The sequence below is a fragment of the Hirundo rustica genome, chromosome 8 (genome assembly GCF_015227805.2).
Source record: "Hirundo rustica isolate bHirRus1 chromosome 8, bHirRus1.pri.v3, whole genome shotgun sequence".
Lineage (NCBI taxonomy): Eukaryota > Metazoa > Chordata > Aves > Passeriformes > Hirundinidae > Hirundo > Hirundo rustica.
The window spans coordinates 26,360,306-26,385,497 of record NC_053457.1 but is presented as its reverse complement, the minus strand read 5'-3'; the positions used below and the strand labels follow the sequence as shown (position 1 = coordinate 26,385,497).

The 25,192-nt window shown below is 42.1% G+C and overlaps 1 protein-coding gene across 5 annotated transcripts in view; it reads right to left on the bottom strand.

Annotated features, from left to right (window-relative positions):
- The window catches only part of RBM20 (RNA binding motif protein 20), a 98,362-nt gene that overhangs the window by 8,994 nt on the left and 64,176 nt on the right, over positions 1-25,192 (bottom strand). For 2 of the 5 annotated variants that reach the window (XM_040072129.1, XM_058421447.1), the window contains exons 2-10: positions 13,292-14,471; positions 11,623-11,684; positions 11,374-11,465; positions 10,940-11,031; positions 6,948-7,091; positions 5,915-6,046; positions 4,000-4,079; positions 2,516-3,200; positions 580-678 (exon numbers count right to left, since the gene is read on the bottom strand). In XM_040072129.1, the coding sequence (XP_039928063.1) occupies positions 580-678; positions 2,516-3,200; positions 4,000-4,079; positions 5,915-6,046; positions 6,948-7,091; positions 10,940-11,031; positions 11,374-11,465; positions 11,623-11,684; positions 13,292-14,471 (2,566 nt within the window). Of the gene's footprint in view, positions 1-579; positions 679-2,515; positions 3,201-3,999; positions 4,080-5,914; positions 6,047-6,947; positions 7,092-10,939; positions 11,032-11,373; positions 11,466-11,622; positions 11,685-13,291; positions 14,472-20,309; positions 20,769-25,192 lie in introns of those variants that run through there. The other 3 variants (XM_040072131.2, XM_040072130.1, XM_040072132.1) reach the window with 3 other exon arrangements.

Genomic DNA, 25,192 nt, shown 5'->3' with positions numbered 1-25,192 from the left:
CAGGAGATCAGTTTTCTGCAGCAACAGATATCAGTATCTTCCATATCTGACCATCAACCCATGACCCTACAGATATGAAGCTGGAGGAATTCCAGGGACATTGCTCTCCCCAGTTGCAATGCAGCAGTAGGGGTGCTGTAAAGGCATTATTTAATTAAAACCAGAAACAATCAAGAGACTGCTATCTATAGTTCCTAAGGCCAGAGTTCTAAATGTATTCATCATAGTCCCCTCTTTCCCCACTAACTGACCACATCTCCTATTTTTGGGCACAGTTTGCAAAGTTACCCAGTTCACTTGGGCATACATTCCTTACAGCTGCCACTGCCAAGCACTATGTATGTGAAGCAATGTACATGAGCAAAGAGTAACTAAAAAAAGAGTTCTGGAGACGTCAGGAAAAGCTGTCTCTCAAAGCAGAGGTCAAGATAAGGCAAGTTAATTTAGACAACCTCCTTTCTCCAACCCCTTTATGTGTTTTTTCATGAGGGGTTAATATTTCATTTGGGAGAACGTGCTACCGAACCTGGGGGTCCAATTGTTTTCTCAAAGAAGCTACACCAACAATGTGTCACTAACCTTCTCTTTCCTTGTGTTTTCCAGAATCTCTCCGGATTCTTTTCCTTGTTTATTATCTGAAGGTGAGCTCTTCACTGGAACTTGCTCCTCTTTTTCAAGCTAAAATAAATACATATACACGTATAGCAACACACAGTGGTGCTCTTGTATGTTTCTATTCTGGGTTTAGAGAAGCAAAGTCACTTGCAAGGTCACATTCTTTATTTCTAAAGTTTATGCAAGTCAACTAGTGGGAAAAGACCCAACAATAAATTCCATTAGCGGAGCTGCGCAAATAAGAATTAAGAAGAATTTAAACAAAATTAGAGGTGTAATTTATATCACAGAATTGGCTAAAAGACAGGTGGGGGAGAATGTCAATTCATTAAAATTTCCAGCCTCCACTCTTCTGCTCTCTACCCACACTTGTTATGTTGGCTCAGATGTGGTAAGGAGAGCAGCAGTGTTAAAACTCTGCAGAAGACCTCGACTGTTTTGTTTATTGACATAGGATCAGTTGAAAATGGAATTGGTTGTACAGTTCACAGTTTGGAAGAACAAAACCACAGTACTACCTGGTATGTAGCAAAAGAGGGACAAAGCAAAAGTGAGTTCAAGACATACAAAACTATTTCTTCCTTTTAAAATAAATTACTACCCCAGAGAGGTATGTCTTTAGCAAAGCCACTGTAAAATAACTCGGAAAACATGCAGAGGAGTGTAATTTAGGGTGCTGTCAGACATTTCTCTCTGACATCTCTTCCCAAGGAACCATATATCATAGTAAAATACCAGCCAGAGGAGAAAGATGATAAAAGGTGGTACAAACACGCTTATCTATGGCATGAGGGAGTGCTGCTGTGAGTTACAGACTAGTGAGTTCCAAATCTAGGAAATTCCACTAGCTTAGCCCCACATGAGAAGAAGGTCAACTGGAAATAACTGAAAATGGCCCTGGCAGCACAAAGGCACAAGCAAGGGATGGAGCCCTGGTCAGCCAAGCAGCTCTGCATCCTCCTGTGCCAACAGCCCTGGAGGGGGGATGGCAGCAGCTATCCCTGGGGGACTCCAGGGGCGGCAAGGTGGCCAAGAGCCAGTAACCAGATCCCCAGGGGGTGGGGATGTGAGTATGGGCTGTGCTGAGACTGAGCAAATGAGGCATCTGGATGCGTTCCCCCTCCTACTTTTTCCCAGTGGAGAATCAAACCCACAAACATTGCCACTTAACCACTGGAAGTATTTCTCTAGAGATTGCATAATTTTATAGGTGAGCTGTTTCAGTGGTCTCTGTCATGGGAAGAAATTTCTGCCAGAACATTGAAGGGAGTGGTGTGAATTAATCCCTGCCACAGTTGAGGGCAGGGACACGTGATTACTAGAAACAATTGCTCTGTTGAGTTAACCAGAAAGAAATGTTTCTCATTAAAAGATAATTCCCCATTTTAATAGTATAGCAACCACTTCCCTGTATAAATACTGTGCATCTCTGCAAAGTATCACTTAATTTCCAGAAAACTCAATCCTCCTCACTGGTAGTGGAAGCAGGTGATGGATGTGGAAAGAGCAGCTATGGGGCATTCTGCAGAGTTAGCAGGAGGACAATTGCCTCTTCACACACAACCTGCATGCAAATAGCAGACTGTCACTTGGTTTTGTTTTCAGCTGTCTGTCCCCATCCCTGCATTTGTTACCCAAAGGTTCTATGCTAGACACAGAATAATAATGTCCATATACCCTACACCACAACCAGCATAATATATCTGCATGGTCTGGGCAAAAACACGGACAAGATGACCTCCCAAGACTTCTTCTAGGACTACATTTCTTGATTTTATCACAGAAAAACATTTCAGATTGCTGGTATCACATCCATGACAAATGCTCTAAGATATTTCAGAAAATATATTACTTCAGCGTTTACACTTCTTCTTACGTATACTTTGAGATCTCTATTTACCTCGTTCTCAGAAGGTTTGGTTTCCTTCACATCACTGCCTTCAACAGTAGCATCTTCTTGGTCTTTTTCAGCTTTCTTCACCTTATTCCTATCACTTTGTTTTTGCCTGGAGCCCTCAGATGCTTTGCTGTGCTTCTGTTCAGCTGCCTCCTCCCTGGCAGTGTCCTCGCTGTAAGAATGCCTGCGTTCCCTTAACTTCGCCTCTTCCTTTCTCTTCGATCTCCCAGGTAAATCCTGCAGCTGCCTCTGAAACTTGTCAGATTTTGACTTAGAAGATTTTCGGTAATAGTCATCTTCCCTGTTCTTGTAGCCAGATAAAGGGTGAAGGGACCCAGGGGAACCAGTCCTTAAGTATTTTTCTCGGTGTCCTCTGCCTCCTTCGAGCCGTTCATCCAAGTCGAACTTGTCCAGTTGTCGGGAATAATGTTTCCGCTCGTGTAGCCACGTGTCGGTCCTGTCCCTCTTCTCGTCCCCATTCTCTCGCCATTCTCTGCTCTCTCTTTCCTCTTCCCGTCGGGAATAGGGGGACTGATCCCACGCCTCTCTCCCGTTCCCCCAGTCGGTCCTGCTGGTCCCCAGCGGGCTGTGCGGTGAACTGCACGACGTGAAGCTGGGCGTGTGGGATCGAGGCGACAGGGAGCGGCTTATGGGGCTGCGGGAGCGGGGCCTCTCGGTGCCATACCTGCTGCAGGGGGAAAAGGCAGCTGTCACTGGCTGACCCACTGTTGCCTACCAATTCTTCTACACTGGAAGCTCATGGGGACTGCCCTGGGGACTGCGAACCTGAGACCCCAGGCCTTTCACAGACATGCACTGCACAGCTGCAAACAGTGAACAGGAGAAAAGGCAGTGTCATAGCCACAGAGCTTAACTAAATCCCCACAGAACCGTCAAGAATATATTCGTTCATTCTTAAAAGCGTCTCGTAGGGGTTTAGCATTAAAAGCTTATAATATGTTAATACCTTTACAATGACCCTAATGTGTGTACCCTTAATACTCAGCTAGGCCATCTCTGACACAAAAGTGACAAAGGCCACCTGTTTAGAAGAGATATTTTAGGGCTGTGATTCCTCACCAATTTTGCTGAAAGTTGCAGAAGTCAGAGAGATAAGAAATGTACCCAAATACATTTTAATCTGAACTGCCTCTTTCCCACTTGGTCTCCAAGCACCCCCAGCCTTTATGCTTTTCACTCAACAGGGAGGAGAGTGGAACAGCTTCATTTTTGTGCCCTTCAAATGCCAGACATATTTTCTGAGACATAATCAGTGGGAAAGAGTTATTTTCATAACTTGCACAGTTTCAATCGGATTTCATTATACAGGGCCTGTACCAACTATTGAACTACATAAAAATATATACTATTTTATAAGTGAAATCTGAATTAGGAAAGCCAGTGAAATAAGAGGGAAGGACACAGATAATGCTTCTTCTACTTGTAGGTTTACAGACTTCCAGCTCCAAACTTTGGAGAAATTTTACCTGTCCACTTCACGCAGCAGGTCCCTCTCCCTCTGTGAGTGGATGTCCTGGATTATAGCAGCCACATTCTTACCTGGTTTCTAATAAAAACAAAGACACTGTTTAGCACGCTGCCCTACTCTCTAAGCTGATACAGGTGATTTGTCCTTCAAGAAACAGTATCTGTTCTTCATTCAATTGTACTATAACTAGAAATATTTTGTTTCACTGTTGTAGTTACACTCTCTTTTGCAGTTGTCTTCTCAACAGCACGATCAAAGCAGTAAAATGATACAAATGGAAAATTTGCTCCATTACGTTGTAGCGCTCTCTCTTCATACTTGGCTGCTCTAACAGGCTTTGAAAACTAGCTTGTTCTCAAACCTTGTTACACAACCACTACAGAGCATTTTCTAGGAACTGGATCTGAGAGGAAACAAAAGAGACCATTTTTCTGATACAGAATCAAATATGTATAGCAGCCTGTCTCTGATCCTCTAGGTATGAACCGCCTTCTCTTGATCTCGAGTTACTAATTCTGGAGTACAGCTCTAAAGGACTATGTTTAGACAAGGAGAGCTTCAGACAAGCTAAGTGCAAGATGTATACTGGGGTGTTGATTACTCCTAGGTAGGATGCACTACACAGGCAGGAGTGCTTACAATTCCTCAACACTTGCAGCGCACACAGATGAGCAACATCATCATGCAGGAACTCAGCAGTCTGTAGCAGTATATAGCCCATGCATATTTCCCTCTTTGTATTTTTATTTGCTTGTTTTCTTATGCAAAGCAAGATAATTCCATGACCTGAAAAACTGTCATTGGAAAAGCAGAAAAATCTCTCTGGAATCTAGGTAAATTGTCACACTCTATCGTTAACTCCTGCCTCTCTGTCAAGATGCACAATCTCCACCCCCTGACATCTGAACCCCTCCCTGTCCCACATTAGGAAAGTCTGCCCTGATTTACTAACTTTTGGCAACTCCTTTTAGGTCTCCTTAAACTAGTATACACATACAGGAGAGAAAGAGGCTTTTCCAAAGGTCAAGCCCAACCATTCAATTTCCTTGATTTTTTTATTTTCCCAAAGGCTCATAAAAGGACCTTTAACATTAAATTGGAACATTACAGAGTTGTTCTATAAAATAACTTTGTGCTATGTTAGGTAATACAATATGGAGCTTTTAAGCTCTGCATTGCCAGTTCTGGTCCAAGTCACCATGAAATGAAATTACTCTCTTAGCATTACATGGCAGTATATAAGCCTCTATAAATACTTTCACAAGAGCAGTGATTTTTGGACATCACTCAAGTGTCCACAACAGAAGTGTCCCACACTCTACAGAAAGTCTAAAGAATATTGCTCTGGTTAGATCCTATGTTAAAAAAAAAAAAAAAAAAAAAAAAAAAAAAAAAAAAAAAAATCTTGGTTTATAACATAGATTATTCACAAGAAATAAAAAGAAATCATGTTGTTTAGTCCTGTTACCAGTGCTTGGTGTCAAGACTGTGCTATGGCTCAAGCATGGAAGCAGTGAAAAAAGCATTGTTCTGGGCTTAATGCCTGACTAAAAGGATAGAACCATCTTATTTTTGCTGACATGTTGTATCTTACACATGGTTGTGTTTTAGACCTTTGTTAGACCAAGCAATGTAGGGAGCCTGCTCACAAGGAAGCTCAGAAGGGAATTTTCAAATAATGGTATGAAAGGTTCCAAGAAAATAGGGTCTCTTGCAAGAGTTACAATTTAAAATAAGAGCAAGCTGCTAAGTGTAAAAAATTGACAATATACATTCATTAATTTATCTTTAATTCTTATCCCATAATATTAAAGCATTAATTAGAAATCAGTAATCAGCAACAACCTTTTAAAATGTATTCTCCAGACGTGCCATGGAAACTCACATAATCTGATCAGGAATGACCACCTTACCTTCAGCTGCAATTCCTTGTATCTTTTAGACATCCTAATAAGTAGCTTGTCATCATTTATCATAGCAGGTTTTTCTTTGTAGTACTGTACCATGGCTTGGGCTGCTTCACTGTAAGCCATTTCCAGAAAGGCCTAGCACAAATAGAGAGAACTTTACAATCTAATACATAATTAAAAATACAAAATATAAGAGAGAAAAGGCAGCACAATAAATTTTCTCTGGATTCCTCTTGTGCAAAATGTCTTGATAGTACAAAACTGGGTAGCTCTCCAGGCCTGAAGCTAAAATGGTAACACCCAGTCCATTTCTCAGTCTTTCTTTAACTGCAAATAATGGTTTCCAACCAGCTATTAAAGCCAATATGTGACCTTAGAAGCTGGTTCAGTTAAAAACCAAATGACTGGTACCTAATCTTTCTTGACTGGCAGTGTTCAAGGCCAGGCTGGATGGGGCTCTGAGCAACCTGCTCTAGTGGAAGGTGTCTCTGCCCACAGCAGGTGTTTAGAACTAGATGGTCTTTAAGGTCCCTTCCAACTCAAACTGTTCTATGATTCTGTCACTTTCTAAACATTAAAATCTCAAGCATTTTCCCATGGCATGGATTCTACATCCATCCATTTTGTCTGCTGCAGAAATGTGAGAGAAGATAGTCTATTCTTACCAGTTTACAACACTGGTACACTTAAGCTACTTAGGGTAGAGTTAAGCTACTATAAAGAAGAGTAGAAGTCTGAAAGTAACCCTAACAAATGGCTGAGAGAAGGCAGGAAGTAAGTAATTATTAAAAAAAAAATAGTAAAAGTACAGTTTCATTGAGATTGCCAGGATTTTTAAACAAGAACTTGTTTAGATGTGGTCATGTTTACATTCTCATCTACTTCAGTGACCACTAACTTTTTTTCACTTTGAGAGCGGGCTTTATATATTTAAGTTTCTATTACTAAATAAGAGGTTTCCTCCAAAGATTGTATTCATGTCTTCATGTCTTTATGCCAGTAGATATCAACATTGGTATCCCCAAAAGTAGAGTACCTGATTAGTAGATTTCATGAGGATATAGTTGGTGACCTTTCCAAACGGGAGGCCCAGGTTAATGACATCATTCTCTGTGCAGCTTCCCTCAGGGAGGTTGCAAATGTGGACAACTCGACCCAGTGTAGATTTCCTCTGAGGAAACTGGGAAAAAAAAAAACAACTCAAACCAAAGTTTTTGTGTTAGATATCCTCTCCGCTAGATTATATCTTACATTTCTGCAAAAAATGAAATATTCTGCCCTGTGTACCTCCTATTAAGAAAAAATATTCTTTAAAAACTTGCATTTTAACATCCTGTTTTAGAAGTACAAATGAAAAGGGAAATTTTTAGCTGCAGTAGAGGCTACTATGGAGTCTCCATCCTTGGACTTTGCAAAGTCCAGAGAGGATTTCTAGAAGGGAGACTGTCCTTCAAATAGGATCAACGATATTACTGCAAAAACCGACTGCTCACTGCAGTCCTTGCTTAATTTATGGATATTGGAAATCAGTTTAGGTGACTACATGGGTGTTCAGGATGGCAGAGACTAAATTTAAATTTAGCTCTTCTTCGTTGAACAGACTGGGCCAGGGGTAAAAGTGATCCCACTTAACTTGTGAGAGGACACACAGCTGCACCTGGGGTTAGAAAACCCACTACTTCCCCCTCTCACTGCAACAACACTCAGGAGGAGGGACTTCCCCTGGGGGGCACAGTGAGCACTGGACACTGGGCTGGCACAGAGCACTGGAGTGGGGATCACTTCCCAATGGTGGAAGTCTATTTTGGAGTGCTGGGGCAGTTCCGAATGAGCCGCCCATCTCCCTGGCATGGAAAGCAGGCTCTACATTCCCCGTGCAAAAGGCATCAGGGTACAGCCAGAGAGAAAGTTAATTTACCATAGCTAATGACAAGCAAAACATAAATCACATAGGATTAAATCTTTCCAGACTACCTCCATGTTTATGACCTCTGCATTAGGATTTTACTGAAGAAGTAACTCTACCTTCAATTAAAATTGTGCCATTCAAGGGAAGATGCAAATCATGTAATCTTGTGGGATCAAGTTCACCAGAGCCATTACAAATGTTTGGCTTGTCAGCAAGTTCACAAGTTACAGAGCTAATGTTATCTTATTTACACCTCCATCCTGCTGCCTTCCCTCCAGACCTCACCATTTAACCATTTGTGTATTTTTGCTGCATTAGGATGCTGCATTACACAGTGATCTGCTACTTAGCTTGCATCTCACAGAGCCCACCCAGGTGCATAACCTAAGTCAAAGAAGCGCAAAAGTGCAGAAGTAAGGTGTTTCGTTTTGTTTTGTTTTTGTTTTCTGGCAGAAAAATAACCAAGACCTGATCCTGAAAAAAAGATGAAGCAACTCAACTGCTATTGGACAGAAAAGGCAGTGATGTCTGCATGCAACTGCCAAGGCAGCATGTAGCACAGAACAGAAGAACACTACTACAGCTAGAGGAAAAGGAAATATCAAATGCAGTCCCAGTGTAAGAACACCCCAGGTCACCAGTCACCTTCAGTTTGTTTTGTTAGATCTGTAAAAGGATGTAAGAGTCTATTGGACTAGAAAGGCTCGGCTCTTCCCTGCCTTGGTCCAGAGCCCACGTTCCCACACACAGCCCTCAGTACATTAAATCAAACAACTGCAAGACGTTGCCACTTCCCCACAATTGGCAATGGCTTAAATTAAAATGCTATGCCATAAACCTGCTGTAGTTCTTGATTAAGAAGTGGTCACATACTCATGCCAGAAGCCAACAGGCTGTACCAAGCAATAATGTTGTCAGCTGATTGCAGTTAAACTGGATCCATTCATTAAACAGAGCTGTAAATCATGGCCAGAAAAGGAATATACACCTTCCGTATCTACAATCAGGAAGTTAGAGGAGCTGTTGTGCACCAGGTGTTAAATGTAATTTCAATAAGAGTCAAAGTTAACTTTCTTTGCAGCCGATGTCTACCAGGGGTTACCAAGGCAGCTGCATGGCTATTACAAAACACAATTTTTTTTAAAAAAAAATTATGCACAGCAGCAAAATGCACCTCATTTTATTTTCAATATTATTTCACCCATCCAATTTGGTGATTTTTTACTTCAGCTTGTTTTTTTTAAAAGTTCTTGTTGTTGTTTCTTGCTTTCCAAATTCTTTATCCCTTTCTTGAGCTTCACAGGAATTTTTTCTAAAGATAGTAAGAAACTGCCAATCTCATCCCTCCAGGGCTTATGGCTCTCCGTGCCCAAGTGAAGACTGGTAGCACTTGCCTTTTACAGAGGGATAGAGTTATTTGCAGATGGACAGCACAGAGCAAGCTCTTCCAGAAATCTGAACACTTTGTTTATGATTACACGCAGGGTCAAGTGTAATCTCCTACTGCTCAGTTAAATGGCAGCAGCTTAGCTGAAAGTGAATACTACCGTGCAAAGGTGTAATAAATTATAAGCCACCTGGGTTGCAGAGTGAATGACAGCTGGCAAACTCAGTCTTAACACCTCTAATATAGCTCCCTGTTCATCCAATAGGCTTCTGAAGAAATAAGGGATTTACAGCGTCCAGGAAAATCAAAGTTATTGTTTCTTTTATGTCTCAAAATACTGCAGGTCATTCAGAAGGAGGACTTCTTCAGGCAGCTTAAATGATAAATAGTGACAGATTCTAAAGAGAAATGACACTGGTATTAGCAGTAATTTCATTTGTTGCGAAGTTGACAGACATGATGAAAAGGAACATTCCTCTGCACCCACTGCTAGTCCACCTCTGACCTTGGAGGCAGCTGTCATGAGCAGCTCTGCTCTTTGCTTGCCTGCACTCACAGTGTCTGTGACAGGCAGAAGCTGAAACCCCTTCAAATAACCTCTTGCACAGTAAAACTGCACAGTAGAAAATGGGTTGGATTAAGGAAATCTGGGTCACCTTTCTGCAAGCAGTGCCTGACGTGAACTGAAGCATCACAGGGACACAACTCAGCCTGGCTTTCCAGAGTGTCTGAGACCACATCAGGAGAGATATATACATAAAAGTTAACAAGGTGAAAACTTGAACCCCTGGATTACTGCTGCTATTCAATGAACGCCCTAACATAAGTCCTTGGTGTGTCTAGTTGTGGCTTTCTGATATGTGATGAGTTTCATTTTAACCCTAACAACTTTGTATTTTCATTATGAACATGGTTTGCTTTTATTTGCCTTTTTTTTTCTTTTTAAAATGTTTCTGCTTTGTCAGTGTAAGAATCCCTTTTAACATTTGTTCTTTTTTCTGGCATTTTTTATTATAGATATAGGAATTCAAGTGTTCATTAGAGCAATATAACTGGAGACCTGCATTGAATGCACGGCAGGGACTAATAAACCTAAACCATGGAAGGCTCCACATCAAAGCAAACTTGCTGAAAGGCTACCAGTGACAGCAGAGGATATAAATACTACACTAAAATAAACCAAGGAAAAGTTAATCCAGTATAATGAACAGATATGGGACCTCCAGGCGAATAACAGTGAAGCTGCAGCCACTGTCTTTGCCACTATTGCAGCCTGGGAGAAGGGCCTCAAGAGAGGCAGGGAGCAATTGCTACAAGTAAATAACCAGAGAGACAGAAGGTTGCTTGATGGGGTCGATACTGAAGGTAACTGAAAACTAATCCAAATCTCCATTCCAAGATGAAGCTGACCTTTCTGGGTCAAAAAGACTCAGACAATGGGGGGAAAAAAGGCAATGGAAAACACAAACCTATTTACCCACCTCCCCAAATAACTCTGACAAGCGAACAACTTTTAACATTGGAAAAAAAAAACAAAGCAAAACAAAAAAATACAATCAAGTTCATATTTGGTCAAAAGCATAAAAAGAATGGCAGGGAAGTTGAAATAACAGAGTGAATGTTCAGATTACTGTCTAAAAGAAAGCCTTCAGGGCTTTAATTCCAGTAAGGAGAAGTGGCTTCTACAAGAATCTCAACACAGACATCAGTTTGCTTAGGTACTCACTCTTACCCCTGATGGAGGAGAAGAAAATGTAGGACCTGGCTGGCCAAAGGATCTTGCTGGTGTGGAGATAAAAGATGCGCCAACATTTGGTGGATAATCTAAATGGATTACACACATTTAATTAAAATCTTGGCTCATATTAATTGCATTAATGTGCTCAGTAAGCAATGCCCCATTTACATAATAAGTAATTTCACAGCCTCTAGACCAAATTATACACTGTTTTGTTGTAGTATGAAAACAAGTTATTGTTTGAAAGAAAAATAAATTTATATTTCAAAGGGCATAGTATTGGCTTTCATTCTTTTTTGTGCAGAACTCAAATTTTTTTCTTGGAAACTTATATCACATTTTGTTTTAAAAATGCAGTTCTCCTCAGAGACTAGTTTCCCTTTCAGTTAAAAAAAGTATTTTTAACTATTGCACATACAAGTATTCACCTTCGATGCTAGATGGATTGAAAACTGCTGCATTATTTGGTGACAAATGCAATGTTCCATCTGCTGAGCTTAACATACACCGGATACCAGTGCTGGAAAAGAAAGAAAAGAACTTTAGGAACATGCATGATGTGCCAAAAATATTAAAATTTAATTGTTATGCAGTAAACTCCCAGTGGAAAACCACTGAAGTAAGAGATACTCTGTAAGGAATTCAGTTTGAAGCATTCACTGAAAAATAATACTTACTTATCTGAAAAAGCCATACATTTTTGGATGTGAAGACTTCCCTTGATGTGCTGATCCCAGTCCTATGTTGAAACAAAGAGACGATGAACACAGGAAAAATCCTGAGACAAATTTACAAAATATTATGCCCCCATGCAGTTTATCTTAATCTAAAAGCAATACTGAGATGTTGAAGATGGAACTGTGTGATGTAAGCGCACCTTCCACCACTGCATTTACAGATTCATTATTTGAATGTTAAATTATCAGTTTACAAAAGGAAACCTTCTCTGTATTAGCTTTTAAATTCGGTATATTTCTAGTAATGAAGTTATTTCACTCTTGCTGAAGACCTCATCCTGCAAAGTGCAAAGCACTCTCAACTCCTGCAATGTCCATAAAGAAGGTGTTCAGCATTCAGGACAACCATGACAGTGCTTATTTCACCAGATCAGCAAAATTTGTCAAAGTACATTTAACTATTTACATTTACATGATCCAGCTGAGGCAGTGCATTAAACACCAACTAACAGATCCCCTGAAACTTACTGCAATGGCATTTCCCCTATCCTTTTTAAGTGTTTAATGAAAAAAAAGAAATGCCCAGCATGCCCTAGACAGGGGCTACTTCAGCCCAGCCCTGCAAACTGCAGTAAACAAAGCAAAACTTTTTGCAAGGAGTCTCTAAAATTAGAGTAAAAAGTAAACATTAAAGCAAATATATTCAAATATCCCAATTTCCCAGGGTGTGTAGAGATCAGGTACTATTTAATTTGCTGGCCATTTTCCTTCCTGCATACATGCTGTTATAATTTTATTGTCAGGCCACCATCAAGATGAGAACACATGCCTTTGTAGTTAGGTGCTGGTCCTGTGATGTGACAGAAAAGGTCATGAGGACTTGTTGAGCAGGGCTCACCACGAGGCCAGAACAACCATGGATGGCTGTGAAGCTCAGAGGGCCCCTTAAGTGGCCTTCTCCAGACCTGACCTATATAACATGACCCACAACACACTGCCTGGGAAACTGCAAAGCTGTTTCTTGAGGGTGAGGTTGAATTTGGAGCTCTCTTGGCAGTATGAACAGAGAAGTGAGAGAGAGCACAGTCTGTACCACATGTGATGAGCAGCTTCTTGCTTTCAGGTCAAAGTCCCTGGGGACCTTGAGCACTAAATTCTCCTGTGGGACACAAGGAAGAAAATATTCCTACATAGGAATAGTCAAAATAATTTTATCCAAAAAATGTGCTGGTTTGTTTAAGCAAGTTGCTTCCATTAGGCTGTTAGGAGGAAGCCTTTGAGATCAGAAAAGGAGAAGCAAATGAAACTACAGATGTGGGGTTGCAACACTGGCTTGAGTATAAGGGGGATCAGCTTCAAGCTCTGGGCCCATGAGGTGCACTATGACCTCAGCTCAGACCTCACATTTCTCACATCAGTGCTGCAATCTCACCATCTTCCACGGCAGGATGTGGAACAAAACGGGATCTCAAAGCCCCAGTAACTGCCACGAAACAGATGTCCCATACCCTCAGCAAAACTACGGCCCTTTGTTTCTGCGTCTCTCAGGGCACCTCTGTGGCGACGGACACTGGCAGTGAGGGGTGCCATGAGCTGGTGGCCAGCTCAGTCACCTGACAGCCTGTTCAAGGGTCTGAGCTGTGCCCAGGGACGCCCTCAAACCACTCACCTTCAGATCGAAGATCTTCTTGTCGCACAGGGCGCAGATGTGGGGGAAGTGGAGAGGGGCCACGCCGCGGAGGTCGCCAAGCTGGTGCGGCAGCAGGGAGCGGGTGGGCAGATCGGGCGTGCCGCCACCGCGCTCCTCCTTCTGCCTCATGCGAGGGCTGCCGAAGCTCTGCGCGCTGTGGTTGAGGCGGCCGAAGGCGGGGGGGGCGGCCGTGCTGAACTTTGTGTCAGGTGTCGGCTCTTCGGGGTTGTACAGCTCGTTTCTTATTTCATACTGCTGCTGACTCGCTGACGGCCACAGGCTGTCGCCGGGCATGAGGTCAGGCTTGTTTTGGCTGGGGAAATTAGGGATATTTTCCCACTGGTTGCTTGTACTGCTGCCATGTAAGACGGGGCCGGGATCTCCTTTCGGATGGGAGCCCGCGTGTGGGTCTCCGGAGAAGGCCCGCGCTGCCCCGTGCTGTGCCGCTGCCCCGTAGGACTCCTTGGGAAATGTCGCCGCCGCCTCGTGCTGCAGCTGGCCGGGAGCCCCGAAGTGACCCTCGTAGCGCGACCCTGCTGCTGAGGTGGCAGCGTGGGTGCCACCGGCGAGGAAGCCGTGCTGGCCGGACTGTTCCCCCTCCGAGGCGAACGCCTGAGAGGTGGCAGTGACGACGTTTTGCTTGTTGTACTCGTAAAAGCCCCCCGCAGCGGTAGCTGTGGAAGCGCCTGCCTTGTTGAGACCCACCACCACGGGTTGCTGGCCGGAGGTCGGAGCCATGACGCTTCCAAAGGGATTCATGACAATTGCGTTGGGGCCCTGGGCCTGGACTGCTCCCAGGCCTCCCCCCGGGGTGGCTAAGGCCGGGCTCTGGGCAGGAAAGGCAATTCCAGCAGAGGGGAACCTGGTGCCGGCCATGCCGGGCCCCTGGGGCGGGCCTGCGGCGTGGCCCTGCGGGGCGTTCATCACCGTGGGGTGCCTCAGCTGGTTGAAGAGTGGCTGGGACATGGCCACTTTGGAGAGCACCTGGTTGAGGACGGTGGCAGCGGCCGGGTTGTTGGTGACGGCGGTCTGAGCCAACTTCAGCCTGTGGAGCGTGAGCTGTGCCTGGAGCTGCGCCAGCTGCAGGCTCGCCGGCGAGGGGAGCAGGGGGCTCGGGGCGCCGACAGAGAACGGACTCTTCTCCAGGAGCTTGGCAGCGCTGCAAAGGTTCAGCATCCGGGTTAGCCAAATTCACCCCACGCCTACCTACGCTCACCTCCTGTTAAAGCCCAGCATGGGATGCACAGCCGCTTCCAGAGATTTAGCGTATCCAAACCAAGGGAAAGCGGAGGGGTGATTGAGAATGTATCCACAGTGGGCCATCTTCCCTTCCAAATCTGCTGTGCCTCTCTTTCAATCAAAAACTTAATTGGTAGACAGCTATGCCAAAGATCTTGCTTTAAAACCCTGATTTTATCCCTCATCAGACTCTGGATCAGAGCTTCAACTCATTTTAAGTACCCATAGGAATTATGCTACTAATGAAGACCAGGAATGGAGGCCATACAGGCCCTCCCACAACATACCCAAACCAGCAATTTCCCCCCTTTTCTGTACTTCATGCAATCTCCAGCCTCCTTGCTGAGACAATCACTGATCCTGACTGATTTTGTGGTATCACCATTATTCCCTTTTCTCACAAAGATGTGAAGAAATGGACACCAAATGAGATTTTAAAGCCAGCCTCACAGGTATTTCCCACCTAGCACATCTGGCTGCATAAAGTAAGACAAAACATTCCACGTGCATTTATTTTAATTGTTTACAGTTCTTGTGTCATTTATCTGCACAGCAGCCTGCTCTGTAACAAAGCCTATAGTTTCCCTGCTGAGCAAATGCAAATATAGAGGAGGAAGGAAATGGAATGAGAAGTAAATACAAGCAGGCTGTCCTGGAGTTTTCCCTGTTCAGCTGGAATATAAGACAAAATTTCTGCAGTGCCAGCTAGTGAAAATCAAGGTCTTTATTCTTCCTAGAAATATGAGGTACACTGAGTGTTGTCCTTCAAGTCTTATACATGGGATGAATAAATGACTGAATTGCCTGCTTGAATTCCAGAGCTGGGAAAATAGGAGATTATTTTTTTCAGGCATATGGTGGATCCTTGCTTTGGGAAACACCTTTAAGACATCTCACCAGTTCACAGCACCACCACCAAACCATCATACCATCATTTTCATCCTCCTACTGGAAGAATATTATCCTTCGCTTTCCACCACCTCTGCTCACAGGCGGCACAGCTACTCAGCGCATTACAAATGGCTGTTCATTCTGGCAGTGGGAGCAGAGAGCACTCACAACAGGGATGTAGTCCAAAGCTCAATTAATTTATATTGTAAAAATGTATTGAGTTTCAATTGAGGCCTTTCAAAGTAGCAGGAACTATGCATCAACCACCACGCAACCCTCACTGTTAATAATTGACCAATTTGCTAAACTGCATGGATGAAGCTGTAGTTAATGATAAATGTCTTGTCAGCATGCTACATTTGAAAACCACAAATTAGGAAAACATCTGCTTAAATCCAGAGTATGACTAAGAGAAAATGAATGGGTTTCATATTTAACATTTAACTTCCACTAGCAACTGCAAGGCACATCTGTCTCCCAAAATACAAAACACCGTTTGGATAAATGCATCACTATGTAATGACACGACTCCCTGCCAGCACAGGCTGACACCAGTGCTCAGCTTCTGAGCTGAGGTGCCTTTTATTTTCCCATGTGGTTTCCATCACTTACTCTCTGACTTGCACTTACAATCCATTTGCTGCGAATTTGATTATGGATGAGAGTCAGGGCGCAAGTACAGTCAAAACAGCACGGAAGGCGAAACAAACCCCAGCCCAGGAGATCCTGAGGACCCACAGAAGCTGCTGAGGAGTGCACGTGGTGCGAGGGGCTCAACGAGCAGGGGTGCCACAATGGCACAGGCACCGGAGGCCATGGCACGGCCTTGTGCCTAGGCTATACTGTGCCACCACCAGATCGAGTGTCCTGACAGTGGGCTTTCTGGCATTTACCACAGTCCTGACAACTCTTTCATTTTACAGCTAGTTATACCCTTTGTTCTTTAAGTAGCTGCAAAACTCATCTAAAAACTTGTACAAAGCATGCAAATAAGATCTGCCAGTGGTCTCAAAAAGAAAAGCCAGCAGCATACAATGCTTTCAGCTCAGGAGCCACAGATGACTCCTGTTCCCAGCGATCTAATTCCACTGGGCTGCAAGCCCACGCAGCACTGTGCTTATCCCAACAGCTGCAGCCACTCCCCAGCTCCGGTGGCTAGCTACCTGCTGGACACAGGCACAGGCTCCCTCTCCAGGGAAACCATCTCGCTTGACACTGCCACAAGCCCTGAAGCTCCCCCTGAAGCCTCCTCATGTTTTGACCAAGTTTGGAGCACTGTTTCCAAGAACCTGTACCCCCGGCTGGGCATGCCCTGGGTGCTGGCTCTCCTCAGCTCTGCCCTCGTTCCTGGGCTCTACTGCTGGGTATGGGGAAGGCAAGGGCAGGAGCGCCCTGCCCAGCTGCACTAGAAATGCTCTGGTCACTTCATACCAACAGCCTTTGGACCCTGCTGCAGAGCAGGGCAGCACCAGCTCCCTGTGCCTGCCAGCTTCATCCCTGGACTGCGAGCCAGCGGTCCAAACCAGAAAAATACTAAGGCTGTGGAAAATCTCACCGAAAATGAATGTTGTATGAAGAAGCCACAGCCTCCAAATCCACTTAGAGAGGGACAGAATAACAGGGAGCAGTTGTTCCCATGCACCAATAGGTTTGTGAATGGCCGAACTTTCAAAATCCACGTCTGTTATGAATCTCCAGATTTCAGGGCGTTTCAGGTTGCAAAGTTTATCCTCCCACAGCAGGAACAGAATATTTTATCATCTAACCAAGGCAAAGAAGGAAGTGCTTGTTCTTGGGTCAGTGGGGAAGCAGATATGCAGATGGAAGGTTGGAGAAGAGCTGTACATAAAGCATCTTTTAGAGAAACACCCAGATTTGAGGATTTCTGTTCTGCTGTGAAATACACGGCACAGGAGATCCACCGGGCCAGCGTGCACAGCTTTGAAAGTTTCTTTCTTTCTATTCTACCACCAGAGAGTTTATGTATTTGATAACATAATTTCGTAAATAATCTTGCTACAGGCTTTCTAACCTCCTGGAAAATGCAAGCACAAGGTGAGGAGAGCACTCAGCTAAGGTATTTTGTGGGTGCCATTCCCCATTTGGACACACGCACCTCCCACCCCCAGCTCATCCTCACGTTACCAAAAAGCAGCCCCCACCTGCTCGTGGGGGGTCTCTGCCACAAGATGATTGAAAGCAGCTGAATGAAGTTCTCATTCTCCATCAAGCACTCAGGGAATTGGCCTGCGTCAGACAGAGTTAGCTCTCTCCCGTGCAAAACATTCCCGATTATAAGGTCAGCAATGTAAAAAGTAAACAGAAGTTGTCCTCTGCAATTATTTATTTAACACCCTCTGTACAGCTGGCCTACACCAGCGCCACTAGGAACAGAAAAAATGGTTTTGCTTTGCTAAAATAATGACAGGCAGGAGTGCTGCCACACAGTTTCGACAAAGAAATCCAGAGCCCGGACAAGTTTTCACACAGCTCTGAGAGACAGGAGTTGAAGTTGTACATTGATATCGCAGCACTCACAATGGGATTGCAAACACTGGCAAGGTCGTATCACCATAAATCAGTTCAGCCCACCTGCTATCCCTGTAATCTTTATTATGCTTTTAGTATCCAGGAGCAGTGTCAGAGGTAAGGTATCTAGATGGCTGGATTACTTGAGCAATCCTGTCTACCAGAGTGATGAAAAGGTTGACCACAAAACATGTCTATTAGAACAGACCAACAACCTGGAGCTTGATTTTCAACTGACAAAATGAAGGGTTTTAAAAGGCTGCCCAGCACCTTTCAATATTAGGAAAGAAAAAAATCTGAACTGATAATTTGATGATCTGAGTTGCAACTATTTCTATACTCACAAATATTTGAAATGCTGCGTAAGGTGTGGATTTGAACACTTAAAAAAAAAAAAAAAAAAAAAAAAAGGACTAATTCATAGCAGTGCAGAATTTTTCTTGTATCTTCCGTGAATTTTGCATATCTTCTAAGATTTTTGTATTCCCTGCCCTGAGACATGTCTTTACATATAATTACACCAACCTGCCAAAATATCTGCATGAGAAATTTTTTATAATTTTTGTTCCAAAAAGTGCTTTCCTTTTTCCCAAGCAGTCTGCATTACTGTGTTAAAATTTCATAATTAAAATGACAAGGATGTTAACATAGCCAAGTATCCTAAACATATCATCACTCTGCATTAATACCGTATAGATTTGAATGTGTACACTGGCATGCTGATTTTTCTAAAGCTGCTTCTGAATCAATTTTTTTAAGTTAGCAAACTTTAAATTTATGAACCAGGACTCCTGAATACACCACACAGAACCATTTCCTAATTATGCAAATCATTCTGTTATGCAGAAATGTGAACATCCCTTCCCTGTAATGTATCGTTTATGTGAAACATATTGGGCTGCCTACTCTAAACTCATTCAAAACAATTGCCACTGTACTAAAAAGGCAATAAAAATGCCTTAAAAGTATACAAAACAACTGTTTGATGATGGAGTTGGCAGGATATTAGGGATAGATGTAATTTCAAATTAAAATGCATCATTTGACAGTACTTCATTAAAATTACATGTTCGTATGTGAGGACAGAATCCAGCCTCTTGAACACAAGGGAACTACAATGTTGTATTTCAAACACTGGTAGGAGTAAAGACAAAGTTCAGCAAACTCCACAACATATATTAATTATAATAAAAATTAATTAACATTATTATATTTAATATAATGCTGTTTTGCTGATCCCATTAATATTACAGGGTCTATATTCCCTTCTGTTTGTTGAATAAACCCAGCATTTATACCAACAAAGACTGGAGCACTGGTTAAAAAATGAACTCTGGAACTTTTTCCTATACCTTAGGTTGCTTCTGGTTAATACTAAATAACTGTTCACTTTCCCTTCAGCTCCGTAAGAAGGGGCTTTTTTTTGTTCATTTGTTTGGGGGTTTTTTTGTTTAAGTAAAATGAATTTCTTGGTTAGAAAAGCTTGGAAAGACTGCTGAAAGGAGAAAACTCTTCACTTTTATAGTTTAAGCTCAGAAATCATCTACCACCAAACTTTTTTTTTTTTTTTTTCCCCTTAAGTTCTGGTTAGAAATGATAAAAAAAAAAAAAGATCATGTTTCCAAGTAAGTTCAGCTAATGATGGGGAACACTAAAAACCTTAAGCTACTTTAATACATGCATAAGCTGCAAGTAAAACCCTTCTTATTCCAAGTAACGATTTCTAAAGCCTTCCATTACACTACTGAGAGAGGAAAATAAAACACCAGCCAACGTATACACGCGCTTTGCCAAGGGAGTTTTGCATGTTTGGCAATGCTAAACTCTACTATCCGGACAATTATCCAACCTAACAGTTATCTGCAAGATGCAAACTAAAATGTTATCACAGAGCTGCTAACCCTGATGTTTACAAAGCTAACGGGAGTTAAGTGCTTGCCTCCTACCCAGAGTCCTTCTGCTTGTGTGAAACTTTCAAGCCAAAATGTTCTCTTGCCAGGCAATTTTCACTGAGAAAGGAACAAGATAAAAGGCAAAACACAGTAGCTTTGTCTTCGATAACCGTTCTTTGTTGTGATCACAGAAATAAAATTGGAAGTGATCTTAGGAGGATGGTTAGACCAGTTCCTGAAGCGGGATCAAGCTGATCTCAACCACTCGGGATATAGTTGTTTAATTTGCTCTTAGGAAGCTTCTTTGGTGGATAGTTCATGACCTCCAGGGATAATTAATTGCTCAAATCCCCTTAATTTTATAAAACTCTTCAAAAGCCAATGGTGGCTGTCAGCTGACACCCTAAGCCCATCTTCCCATGCACACAGAGAAAGGCTTCTCTTACCTTCCTGCAGCTGCTGCTATTATATCTTCTCTGCAATCATCCCAGCTCCTTTCTCTACACATTTTGTGTGCCACATTTGTTTGCAATCCCAGGCTTTTCTTTATAACACGACAGCGCTGTGGTTCTCTGTTACACCCAACCCCTTTCCTGAAGGGATATTGCCCAGATATGCTGGTTGGGAGGAATCTCAGGAGTTCAGCTGGTCTGATTTCCCACACAATAAGGACTAGCTCAGTCCTTGCTTCTTTTGACTGTCCAATGGAATAATTGTATTACCATTTTATTTTATCCACATCAATATTGCATCCACATTATGGCAGATCTGGTTTGTCAGGATTAATCTGAATTCCCATGGTGCCTCCAGACCACTTGTAAATCCTCTCCTCTTGCCTCCAATTGCAGATTTAATGGATACTTTGCTCATCCAAGCTATCACTGAAGGTGTCAAATAAACTAAGGACTGGTCCACATAAGGAAACCACGGTGCGTTTTCCATGTGCTCTCCAAACACCAGTAAGGTGTTCAAGCACATTATCCACCTTGAAGCTCTGCTTTGCATTCTTAGGAGACTGTTTTTTACTCCCTGACAGTTACATCTGCTAAAAAAAAAAAAAAAAAATAAAAAAAAAAAAAAAGAAAAAAAAATCATATTTGCAAGAATAAAAGAGTGGATCACCTCTGGTGAGTATGATTTCTTGCTAACAACTCTTGCTCTATACGTCTGGGGAAGTTGTATCGGATTGTTCTTTAAAATCAATGACACGTTCTGGCTTCTTTTGCAACAACGTTTGTTTCTGTCTCATTCTAGTTGCTTTCAGTTGCTGAATCCACTGCCATAGAAAACAGTTGGCACTTGCAACACAAGAATAATACCAGATACCAGCCAGGTCTGCGCTGACCATCACATTAACTGTGTCTGTTACTCAGCACATGTTTTATCTGGAAAATATGCTTCTCATGTTGTGTGGAACTCCAGATTGCATGCTAGGCATATTTCTGCTTTCCCCCATGTAATGCATCTCTCCATAAATATTTAGTTAGGTAATGTTTAGCTCTTTTCAAGTAAGGCACATAGTCTAGCAAATGTACTACCTAAACCCAAGGCTCCAAGTCATCATTTCCAAAAGCTGGGAAAGTTATCATATTGTTTCATGATATTTAAATGTTGTTTGGCTTTGATGATGTGCCACAGTACGTCAAAGATGTCTCTGAGCATTAATGTGCACATAGGAACACTGGTCTATATTTTAAATTTCAGTAGGCAGCCATACTAATTCCTTTAGCTATACTGCAAGCACCTAACTGCAATCTAGCTTCCCAAGGAAATGTAATCTTTTATTTACTGAAATTAAAGAACTATATTTTCTGAAGTGTATTTTAAATGTACGCTAAAACCTGTCAGAAACAGCTACAGCACCAGATCAGTGCCCTCGGTAACAGGTCGCAAAGTTCTAAATTAGCGGAGAAATCACGTCACGGTTTTGTGGAGCTTTCAGGGCGTGCTGCGGCAGCCTGGCAGTGCCGTGCTGCCTGTGCCCGCCTCCCCAGCACCCTACCTGCAACAGCTCTTGTCAGCTACGCTTCAAATATCCTTTACTGACCAAAGTCCTGGTTGGCTGGATGATCCCTGCAAACCAGCATTCCAGCAGGGGTCCTGGAAGGAGGGGTGTTGGGAGACCCCAGTAACTCGGGTCCCCAGCAGCCATGGGCCTGCGCAGACGGCGGTGTCGGGGTGCGAAGTGCCCGTGTCCCAAACCCCTCCTGCTCCGGCCCCAAGCTGCCAACAGAACAGCCCTGCGGGTTTGTCTGGGACCGAGGAGCACAGAAAGCCTTTTGGGGAGTGAAAAGCGGGAGTAAAGGTGGTATGGATCATAATGCAAACCCAGAGGGTGAACAAAAAGGCAGGGACAAGGATTAGCATTGGCAGAGCCGGGTAACTCTGCCGGGAATCAGGCAAGCGGCTCCAGCAGATGCACCCCGGCTCTGGGGTGCTGCTGCTCTCCTCTCGGAAAAAATAGAGTTCTGGGAAGAAAGGATCTGGAAAGCTTATTTTAATGTAATGAAGAAAAGAAAATGCAGACTTTAAAAAAGAAAAAAGAAAAAAAACAAGCAAGCAAGCAAACAAACAAACAATGAGTCAGAAACCCTTTAAAGGTTTTCACATAAGCATATAGACAAATGCCGAACCGAAAAATAATCCTTGACATATAGTATTTACTACAAGAGATATTACAGTAGTATCTCACCACACCTCCTGCTAAAGTGTTCTCTGCATGGCATTGTTAACCACTACAATAATAATAAGTTCCAATATATCAATATCTTGCGGTGCCTGGAGGCACAGCTGTTTTCATTTGTATGTTGAAAGTAGGAGCCATAATGTGGTAGGCAGATAATTCCTCATTTGAATAAGCCATTTCTATTTCACAGTAATGTAAGCCAATATGAAAGCCCTTTTACCAAGGTAATATCTTCAGTTTGTAGACAGGAAAATGACATATAACTGTGGAAAGAGTAGAGTACTAAAAAGATTTTTATTTCTAAAGTAGCTTCATTTGTGTTCAAAGAAAGGATCGCCATTCGGGGAGGAAAATAATTAAACTCTCCTTTGATTTTTAAATATTAGTGCCAACAATATATTCGAAAAGTTTAATGAAAAAGCATATTAGTAAACTAAGTCTGTGGCAGAACACTACTGACACAGGCTACAGAAATCACATGCAAACCTGAGCTCTTCTGCTTGTACCCTAGGGCAGCCAAAAAGTGACAGCTTGTGACAAGTCACCCAGGAGCATCACAATCATTTCAGCATTAATCTAGTATCACCATCTCCCCCTAAAAGCTGTTTACATGCTATGTGCTACTAACCAACACAGCACATAAGTGCACGAGCAGAAATGCTGGAATAGCTCCTATCTGAAGTGGCCGAGATGATTTACTTTCTCTTTACTGCTAATGTTGAAATGTTGGCAATTTAAAGTAATAAATTAAAAAAAAGAAAAAAACAAAGCCCCCAAAACATCAGTTATTTTTCAATCAGATTTATGATTGGAAAACCAGAACCTCTGTGGATTTCCTGATATATATATATATATATATATATATATATTACACAATTATATACTTCGGCCTATTTTTCCTTTTATGCATATTTTAAAACCACATAAATGTTATAAATTCGTATTGTTTAGGTACTCACACATGCCACTGGTGTATATAAATTATACATGAGCCTTGTGAAGCCCCAATCTAATTCAGCTGTTACTGAAGCATGCTGCAAAGCCTTTCCTGATTTCACTGTAGCAAGAGCATGCTCCTGCATCCCTTTTTGGTTATATTTAATTTAAGCATAAAACATCAAAGAAGTTTGCTTTCTTTCCATGATCTCTTTGAAACCAGCCTTTAATACTAGGCCATAATATTCATACTGTTACACAGATGTAATACGCAGTCTATTTTAGCCTAGAAGCTCTCATTATTGCTCACTGTTTTCTTTAATGCACTCCAATTTCTATGCTAAACAAATTTAATGTGAATCTTAAAAGATATATAGGAAGTTTTCTTTAATTTTATTATGTTAGAGGGCAGCAGTTGTATGAATCAGACCTGAGCATGTTTCTTCTGGCAGAAAACAGCCTGTGCCAGAACTGTTGCAACTCTTTGGCTTTGAAAAGTTTAATTTATTGTCTTGAATAATAAACTGCCTTTCAATCAACCTTGTGAAACAAAACATAAAACAGGACTGTGCTTAAATCTTGAACAGGAACCAAAAGAGGTTTCCAAAAAAGAAAGAAAATTGGAAGAGGCATTTTGTATTAAATAGCATCAATTATTTTGTTCTCTCTTTCTGTCTGCCTTCAGTATTAATTAGGAGTAACTGACAGTTAATATGCTCCAAGCTCTGCACGGTAAAATTGATTAGTATACTAAGACAGAAAATAAGAATCAGTTTTTGATGAAAAATATCAGGTTTCAGAGCACTGCATGTGGCAGCTGTGAGGAAGGAAAAAGTGTGAAGATATTAACCTATCCCCAACACTGAGCTGGGCATTTGCCCAGTCCTGCTGACAGAACTGTCAATGGAGACGGCCGGCCACTACTTTTTGGTTAAGTACTGCCTTATTTCCTCTTAATTTTTGCCTAATGGCTCGTCCATTTTTACTGTAATGCACATGCTCTGCTCAGCAGCTATCATCTAGAAGTCTAAGAAGCTTACATGACTGAAGAAAAATAAGTTTTACTTATCCCACAGGCCTGCACAGCAGATGTTACACCTTGTGTTATTGATGTATCTTTTAACTGCAAAACACCCCAGCACCCAGATTCATTTTTTTGTGTGAAAAGACATCTAAGAAAGTTATTACTGCTACTGCTTTAAAAAAAAAAAAAAAAATATATATATATATATAATATTTTATTTAATAATATCATGTTTATTTACTAGGTTTTACTTTTGAAAATAAAAAGCTCTCTTGAAGTATAAAGTATTAGTTATTATAAAACCCCCCAAAACAAAATGACAAAACAAACAAAAAATAATAATGTGGTTTTTTTTTTCTTTTTTTGTTCCAAAGAACTCTATTCATAGCCTAATGCAGGCATTTCCAAATTCAAACATCTTTGAAATATTTTGAGTTCTTTCACATTTTGCAAATAATTCTTTGCCCACTGGTTGTAAACAGCACTAATATAATTCTGCTTTGTGCCTACTAACACGCACTATGAGGCTTATTACCGGGTGGTTAACCATGGCAAATCAATAGGATACAATTGGGTGTGGAATGTCTTTTAAAGTCTAAAAGCCCTTTATTACAAAAAGCTAAGCATGATAAGAAGCTACTGCCCAAAGCAGATCGTATCTTTAATCTGAAATCCCAGTTAGC